At 36.9% G+C, this 9,298-nt stretch overlaps 1 protein-coding gene across 1 annotated transcript in view; it reads right to left on the bottom strand.

Annotated features, from left to right (window-relative positions):
- LOC110093724 (putative vacuolar protein sorting-associated protein 13A) overlaps positions 1–9,298 on the bottom strand; it is a 40,828-nt gene that overhangs the window by 26,851 nt on the left and 4,679 nt on the right. The window contains exons 10-11 of the mRNA XM_028699327.1: positions 7,724–8,078; positions 7,539–7,652 (exon numbers count right to left, since the gene is read on the bottom strand). Coding sequence (XP_028555160.1) covers positions 7,539–7,652; positions 7,724–8,078 — 469 coding nt within the window. The remainder of the gene's footprint in view (positions 1–7,538; positions 7,653–7,723; positions 8,079–9,298) is intronic.

The following is a 9,298-nucleotide window of genomic DNA, read 5'->3' as shown; positions in this document are numbered from 1 at the left end:
TATAATAATAATTAAATAATTATTATTATTAATTAATATTAATCAAAATATTTTTAATCCCCACCCTTCTTCTCTGTTCACGGGATCCGGCCAAAGAAGCGTGTGATAGGGAGAAAATTACCTACACTTCCAGTGAGCTCCCGTTCTTGGCTCCGATCAAAATGCTAACTTCCGATCCTACAGCAAGAGGAAGTCGTGGAAGGAGCGGTGTCGGGCGGGGGAGAAGAGGCGCACGAAGGGTAGAAAGTTAACTTCACGGCCGAGCGAGCTCCTGCTCTCACTCCCGATCAAAATGTCGCACCTTCCGGTCCGACTGGAAGGAAAAGTCGGCGAAGGAGTGTAGTCGAACAACAAGGTAGGCGAGCTTCTCTCTTTCCCTCTCTCTCTCTCTCTATTTCTCTGGACGGGAGTTGGCCGAAGGAGGATGTGGGAGCTGGGATCGGGATTGAGAGGAGATGCGAAGTCGGAGGTTGGGTCGTCGCTAGCGGCTTGTTGGAGATCGGAGGAGGCGACGTGATGCTTGCGGGTAGCGAATGGGAGAGAGGAATTCGGGAAGCAGAGGTGGAAGAGCTCGGGAGGAGTTGAGAGCTGGCCGTGGCTTGGGATCGTATAGAGTCGTGTGTGTGGGAGGAAGCTGAGTGATCGGCTTCGTTTTATAGCCGCGAATGGGAGGCGATCGAAGAAAGGATCGCAGATTTTGCGCAAGATTTTCGGAACGGCGCCGACTGCACACCGATTTAGCGGGATTTCTGGGATGCCTTCGACAGATACGAGGTTTCCGGGATTTCTGGCGGGATTCGCGTGTTAGCATCGATGCATCTGACGAGTATAAGGTTTGTACGTAGGATTTTTGGCTTCTTCTCTCTTTTGCTCTTTCGGGTTTCATCCGGAGGTCAACAGTAGTGAGGATTGGACACGCTCAATATAAATAATAGAATAGGATACCATTCAGGTCCAAAATATAGATACAAAAACCTTCATTGAAAGAGAAGGAAAAAAGGAAGCAGCATAAAATTTTCTACTCATCTAGAACTAAGCAATAGAATTATCAAAAAGTTTTAAGTTAATATCATATGATCTTAAATATATGAATCGTGTAAAAGAAACTGAAACTCCTTACTTTGACAGCATATACAATACTGCAGTTTCAACAAAGCTCGACATATAAAAATCAAGTTCACAAAATTGAAAGAGTTCTGCACTAAGTTTGGAACTGAAGATATGACATCAATAAATTGACATTATCATTAGTAAATTCAAATGTAACCAAAGATGAAATACAGCCAAATATTTTATTCATTGAAGTTCATGAAATGATTGTGGGATCCGAAAATTCGCACCCCGACCTATCCGCAACTTTTTCTTTTTTGTCGGCGAGGAGAGTTTTTTGTCGGCGAATTTGACTTTTAATAGGACACAATGGAGAAAAATGATTCATGTAACCGACCCCACGTAGTGGGATAAAGGTTTGATGTTATTGTTGTTGTTGTCGGCGAGGAGAGTTTTAATGAGTTTAGGTTCCAGGGTAAATTTTTAGAAGGCATATTGAATTTTTAGATAAGACACTACCCAAAGATTTCGCCCTCAATTTGCAAGAACTTTATAATCTGAGTTCTGCTTTCCTATAGGCGCAAGCCCTTAAAGTTAATTACCCCTCTAATAATGAGAGAGAACTTTCAATTAGGGCTAGTCGTTGAACAAATTAGTATCCAGCATATAATAGCAGGAAATAATTATATATTGAAAATTAAAATTTATCACCACGCACTGAAAGCAAATGGCGGAGGGAATGATGATGAACCCCCGATCAAGACCTCATGATTCTATCGTCCCGGGCCATCATGGTCCCTAGTCTACTTAGTCAGATGAGGTAGTCGAACCAACCTGACAGAAGGATCTTTGTCGACAACCATGTGTTGCTTTGTCCAATGGTACCTTATAAACTTGGGGTGAATGTTTGCCTAAAAAGACAAATTTTAGGAGCATTAATGTTTAAGTGATTTATTTTTGAATATCTTAACTTTTGTGAGTTTCGGATCTTTTTAAAACTTTTATTAAAATCAAAGCCCCGTAACGATTAATTTGGAAATTTGAGGGCATTTAAAAGATAGAGTCCCCTCCGGTTGAGATTTACATTCAACACAGCCATCATCAAGGTTTATGGGTATTTTCATTTTATTACTCAAACCTTGTTAACTCTATTTGCTTGCTAGCAGAAGATCGAGTTCAGCTCCTAATTTTTAGGAGTTTCATAGAAAATCGGAACTGAGTGTATGTAGTTTAATATACGAATTTTCGCATAAAAGATTTTGAAAGCCTAATATGAACGTATAAAATCAAAACTTCAGTTAATTTAACGAGTGTTGGTTGCGAGAGTTTGTATTTTAGAAGTGAATCTTTCTCGTAATAGACTTTGAATGCCTAATATAAACGTACAAAATCAAATACTTCAGTTAATTTAACGAGCGTTGGTTCCGAAAGTTTGTATTTTAGAAGAAAAACTTTCTCGTAGTAGACCTTAAAAGCTTAATATGAACATATAAAATTAAATAGAAGTGTGGAAATGCTTATGAGAGGAAGGAATTTCTTGGATTACTAAACTTTTTAATATTATTTTGAAGACTAAAAAGATGCCAGATGAGTGTTGAATGAGTATGTTAATTCCTATTTTTAAGAATAAAAGTGATGCACAAGATTGTGCAAATTATAGATGAATTAAGTTAGAGTGTCATACTTTAAAACTATGGGAGCGAGTTATGGAGCATAGGTTGCGGCATGATACTTATGTTTCTCAAAATCAATTTGGATTCATGCCGGGTAGGTCAACTATGGAAGCCATACATTTAATAAGAGGTTTGATGGAGAAATATAGAGAAAATAAAGAGGATCTACTTATGATATTTATTGATTAAGAAAAAGCATATGATAAAGTTCCAAGAGAAGTGCTATGGAGAGTTCTTGAAAAAGAAAGGACTTATTAACACTTATATTCAAATTATTAAAGATATGTATGCAGGAGTTATTACTTGTGTTCAAACACAAGGTGGTTTGATCAAGTATTTTCCTATTTCAGTTGGGTTACATCAAGGATCAGCCTTAAGCCCATATCTTTTTGCCTTAGTCATGAATGTTCTCACTACACATTTGCAAGACGATGTACCTTAGTGTATTCTTTTTACAGATAATATTCTTCTTGTTGATAAGACTAGAGTAGAAGCTGAAGGTAAACTTGAATTATGGAGGTTAACCTTAGAGTCTTAAGGTTTTTGCTTGAGTAGATCTAAAACAGAATATATGGAGTGCAATTTTAGAAGTAATAGACCTAGCGAGGGGATGTGACTTTGGGCGATCAAGTCATTAATAAGAGTACATGTTTTAGATATCTTAGATCTATTATTCAAAGTGATGGTAAAATAGATAGGGATATTATTAGCAGAATTCAAGTTGGATGGTTAAAGTGGAGGAATGCATCGGGCTTGTTGTGTGATAAAAAAGTACCCCTCAAACTTAAGGGAAAATTATATAAGATGGTGGTGAGGCATGCAATGCTTTATGGTGCCGAATGTTGTCCATTAAAAGAGAAGCATATAACTAAGTTAAGTGTGGCAGAGTTGAGGATGCTCATGTGGATGAGTGGCTTTACCCTTAGAGATAGGAAACGAAATGAGCATATATGTGAAAAGGCTGGAGTAGCTCCAGTAGAAGATAAGATTAGAGAGAGTCTCTCCTTTGATGGTTTGATCACATAAAACGGCGGCCTTTCAATGACCCGGTTAGGAAAGTAGAGGTATTAGATTTAACTTATGTTAAGAAAGGTAGAGGCAGACCTAAAAAGACTTGGTTCGAAAATATTAGAAATGATCTTTCTCTATTAGATTTAAACGAGAATTTGACTTTTAATAGGATACAATGAAGAAAAAGGATTCATGTAGCCGACCCCACGTAGTGGGATAAAGGCTTGATGTTGTTCTTGTTGTTGTTGTTGTTTTCCACTCGCTTAGGTAAAAAAGTACATGAAGATTAACCAAAATGCTCTTAATCAAGTACAAAGGCAATAGTAATGTTAATAGCTTATAATAGAAATCCGGAATTTAATAATGAGAGATTCCCCTTGAGGGGTTTCTCACTCAACTACTCTTAGGCTTAGCGAATGAAGATACTCCACACTAGATTTGAGACCACCATTAGGAAGAAGGAACCGAGGAACTTTGTTGTTGGGAAGGTAGCCGGCGGTGGAGGATGCGTGGATCTTCCGACGAGGAGCTAAGGTGTTCTGGGTCGTTGAAGCTCGATAGTCTCGGCGAGGCAGTAAACGATGCGATTGACGTAGCATTCCACCGAGTCATCGTACTCCCAATCTGGTTCGTAGAAAGGAGATCGGAGGATGTCGATCACTCCTTGTGCGTTGTAAGCAAGGTCGTGGTCGATCTCAGGATCGGCCATACATTATTGGAGAGAAGGGGGAGGAAGGTTGTCTTCTTCGTTGGCTTTCAAAAACATAAGAATTGTTGGGCTTCCAAGAGGGAAGAGGCACGTGGGAGGGGCGGCTTGGGCTAGGAGAAGTTGAATGTTAGTTGGTTGAGAGGTGTAGAAATATTTAAGAAAAGAAAACCTAATTTTTAATTTCATATTTTTGAATTAGAGAGGGAGGGAAAATTAATGCAAATTCAAATTGTCCCCAAATCAGGGCTAGGGGCCGGCAATTTTAGGAGGGGATTAGGGGAGCATTAATTGTGATTTGAATTGAATTGGAGAGAGAAAAAACCTAGGGAAGGGGGACGGCCATGTAGAGAGGGGAAAGAGGGAGTTTTATGTTTAGTATGTGGGCCCCGAGGAAATTAATAAGGATTTTAATCAAATCTGAATTTAATCTCAGATTTAATTAAATTGGAAGGTTTCTAATCCTAGATTTAAGCAATATGAAAGTATTTGAAAATCCAATTAATTAATTGAATTCTCATTAGGAAGCTTACCTAATTACCAAATTCTATTTTTGGAAAAAAGAGTAATGGGCTTTGAAATTTGAATTTCAAATTTATGAATCAATGGGAGGGGCCGGCGGCTAGGCATGTGGAGAGGAGATGATGGAGGGGTGGAGGCTGGCGGTTGGGTAGGTGCTGGCCGACGGCTTGGACGGCAAGGAGGCTGGCGAATTGGGGAAGGGTTCGGTTTTGGGGAAAAGAAAGGGGGGTGAGAATGGTGAGGCCAGCGGGTGGATGGGTTAGGAGAGGGGGTTTGATGTAGAGGAAAAGAAAAGAGATCGTAGAACCGCGAATCTTGGAATCCTCCAAAGGTTGACAGGTATTGCTTTCACCCACACCTAGGGTTTCTCCTCTCAAGAACTCACTTAGAGAACAAGCAAAGAAAGATGAAATTTCATTCATAATTCATCATCGAATACAATAGAGAAGGCCACAATATATAGGCCTAAAGAAATAAAAAGACTGACTCATATGCCCCTGGGGCTACAAGTCAAGCAGACTCAAAAAGATAGGGTACAACTGTAAATAGCAAAATTAATACATAAAAGCATCAAAATATAGACTAAGCATAAAAAATAAAGACTGTGGATCGTAGCCATCGATCTATGACTCCTGCGCTGATATACTCATCGATATCATCTGTCGATGTCCTCATTAGAATGTGAGGTAGAATTGTAGTGTGAGGAAAGAGTGGAATTCTTGACGTGAGTGGGGAGCGGAAGCATGAATGTGAGTCAGGGAAGAGTACTACCAATATGTAGCGCATGGTCTAGCAAGGAAGCACACAGAATAATGGTGACCTATCTCGGAGCATTCGAGATGTATGGGTTCAGGAGCAATTGAGTCGCAAGCGAGTGGAACTAGTGTTTCAGTTTGTGAAAAAGGTGGTGATGAGGCACTAGAATTAGAACTTTGGATCAATGATAGGACTTTTCAGAACTGAAGCAAAAATCAAAAGCCAATTTTCAGGATATTCTCACTAATACCAAAACTTATGGGGAAGGGGAGGAAAAAACTCCATGTACAAAACTTGGAGTGATCTATGTACAGAATTTAATCTAAAGAACTCTTAATTTGACTCGCAAATAATTATATTTCATTCAACATCAGTCAATCAATAATTAATATTTTAAATTATAAGCAATTAATATCTTTTTATAGGAATAGATTTATAAAGATAAAGCAAAAATTTTAGATTAAAATCTAATCTAATAATATTTTGAAATCAAATTCAAGCCTAATTTATCTGGAAGAAGATAAATTAAACCTGATAAAATAAATCAAAAAAAATTTAATAATAAATTGGGAAATAATTAAACATGTTTTTAAGAAAATTAAAAATTGGCCTAGTTCAGCTCCTTATATTTCAACTCTTTTTTATTGGCCCATAAAAACCAAGTCTTTTTGGGTTAAACTCTCAAACTTCAGTGCATCAAATATCAAAAACAGAATAAAAATCACATCCTAACAAGCAACTATAGCTTGCATAATAACATCACTCAAACATGACAATGAACACAAATACTTGGATAGAGCATCATTACCGTGCAACCAAGTTCTGACTAATGAAGACACGAACATTCACAAAAGATACATAGCAACGTGAAACATTTAATATAAGAAAGATATGCAGTAATATGTAGATGATGGTTGGCTCCAACTGCCAGCATAAAGAAGTTCATCAAAGATTCCCGGACATTTAAAAAACTTAAAGAGTATAAGACAACATGATAAAAGTTAAAGATTAAATAGAAGCCACTAATGAGTAGCATCCTCGAAAACTACTTAAAAAATGGGAGCACTACAATTATGCTCAGTGAAGACAGAAATAGGACATGCAGGCATGGAGCAGACCAATAAAAAAGGAAGCCAACAGAAATATAAGTTAGGTGCCAGCTCAACTAAGAGAGAATTTTTTTAATCATTAGAAGATAGTCAGAGGCATGTTTTTGGATTTTTTTGGTTGAACAAGAAAGAAAAGCTTCACGCAATCAAATAATGCATCAACTATCATGTTGAAAAAGAAAGCAAAGAAGACACAATTGATCAAAGTTGGACGGGGTCAATTGTGCTCTAAGCACAAGCTTACACCATGTCTGCAGAACGTGTGTATTTAATAATAGTCCATAAAGGATTGTGGTTTTCAGTGTTTCTATAGAGAGAGAGAGACTCAACCATCCATTCTTCAAAATACCAAAACACCTTGAGAATGTAATATTCCCTCAGCATCTTGCCATTCATGTTCTGCGTCCTGATCTTATCCCGCCCCCGCAACCCCCCATCCACCCAACCAATATATTATGATATAATAAAGTAGGTAATAATCCAAGTAAAATATAAGAAATAAGAATTGTGCACGAAAGCAAGTTTTCCAAGCAGAATTAAATCCAATTAAAAATAAAAAAAGAATAATGCCACATTTAGTCAACTAATTGCATTAATTTAACTAGCAAAAAAGTGATTTGGAATTCCTTACTCAGGAAGAAAACAGTAGCACAACTTACAACAAAAAGGCAAAGGCTATTTAAACAATAAAATGAAAGAGAAGTAACCTACAGTAACATAACATGGAGCAATGGCAGCTGAAAGACGCCAATCAACATCCTCCCCAACAGGAGCATGAACAAAGCTGGCCTCCAATGCATTTTTCTTTCTCTCACTGCTAACACTCTACAATTCAAAAGTCGCATGCCTTAGAAACATGAAACAAATGGGTTCCTCAAGCCATTTAACAAGCAAACCTGTGAAAGTTGACCTTCAGGTGAAGACAAGCCATAGCATTTCAATGACACGTCACAGTGGATACTTCTATGATACATCTTGGTTGTGAGATTAAGCTGTTCAAAACTACCACAAACAATTTCAGTATGATTGATACTGATAATGCGAGCAGCAGCTTTGGCTATTGATACATCAACCAGGACTTGTATCATATTTTGTATGTCCTTCCCTCTAGGTGAAAAGGTACCCTCATCTGGCTGGTAACTCAACAATTTGTTAATTGCCTTCCACTCTTCCCTGATCAACATTTCCTCTTCAACCAACTGTGATTCCGAAGAGTTATTTTCAGCAGAAGAATCCCCGGAGGATGTGCTCCTAATAATTAGAATAAAGCATATTAAGCTTTGAGTGCATCAGCATGTATTTAAAAATTATTTAACAAAAACACATGGAAACCAAAGGCAGGCTTCCTCCCTGGAGCCAAGCAGACATTATATCGGATTTCATAAAGAGGCAAGGAAGGAATGTGCCAACTTTCTAAGAACTGATACTAAACAGGAGAAATTTTTATAGCATATTAGTTACCTGTATTAGCACCAAAAAACGTAAATAAAAAATTTAATTAACAAGTTGTCTGGATGATGCCAAGTCACCCAATATCCCAACAACTAAACCACAATATTTTTTTTAAAACCACTCTTTCTCTGTATCTCCACCCCCACAATAAATTTAATAGCACATTAGTTACCAATTTCTCTCTTTCTCCATCTCATTCAATCCGTCCCTCCTTTTCATTCTCTTTCATTTTGATGTAGTTAATTTTTACTTCAAATATCATAGATTTGTAAAGGAGAAATATTATAATAAAATAGGATAACATAAAAATATATTATACTAGGATAAAGTTCTTTTTAAATTGAACAGATATGATAATATATTTATTTTTAAAAAAATATTTGTCCATCTTAAAAAAAAAATTGTATGAACTTTCAACTGTAAAAAATGATTAAATCTTTATCATCTAATTAGTAGTAATACAACAACAAAAAAAACATCAAGCATTTGTCCCACTACGTGGGGTCGGCTACATGAATCCTATAACACTGTCATTGACGTGTCCCAAGTACTGGATGAAAAAGGTGAAGGGTTGCGTTAGGTAGTCGACAGCCAGCGTAAAATTTGTTGAATAATCATCACATCTAATTAGTAGTACAACAACAACAACAACATCAAGCCTTTATCCCACTACGTGGGGTCGGCTACATGAATCCTTTTTAAGAAACATCTAATTAGTAGTAATGTAAATGAAAAATAAATGTGCAAGAAAAGATTAAAAATAAGAAACTTTGTTATAAAAATTTGTTTAATTTTAAAAATTTTGATAATTAGGAAATATAAAGTGGCTCGTAAGGATGCTAAGAAAGCAATATGCGATGCAAAACCATTAGCTTTTAGTGATTTATATAATAGATTAGATACTAACGAGGGAGAAAGATATATGTATAAGTTAGCCAGACAAAGAGATAGAAGTAGTAAGGATTTAGTTCAATGAAGAGCATTAAGGATGAAGATCAAAAAATACTTTTCTTAGAAGA

The sequence above is a fragment of the Dendrobium catenatum genome, unplaced genomic scaffold (genome assembly GCF_001605985.2).
Source record: "Dendrobium catenatum unplaced genomic scaffold, ASM160598v2 fragScaff_scaffold_1247, whole genome shotgun sequence".
Lineage (NCBI taxonomy): Eukaryota > Viridiplantae > Streptophyta > Magnoliopsida > Asparagales > Orchidaceae > Dendrobium > Dendrobium catenatum.
The sequence above is the reverse complement of the archived record's forward strand: the minus strand, read 5'-3'. Positions and strand labels throughout refer to the sequence as shown.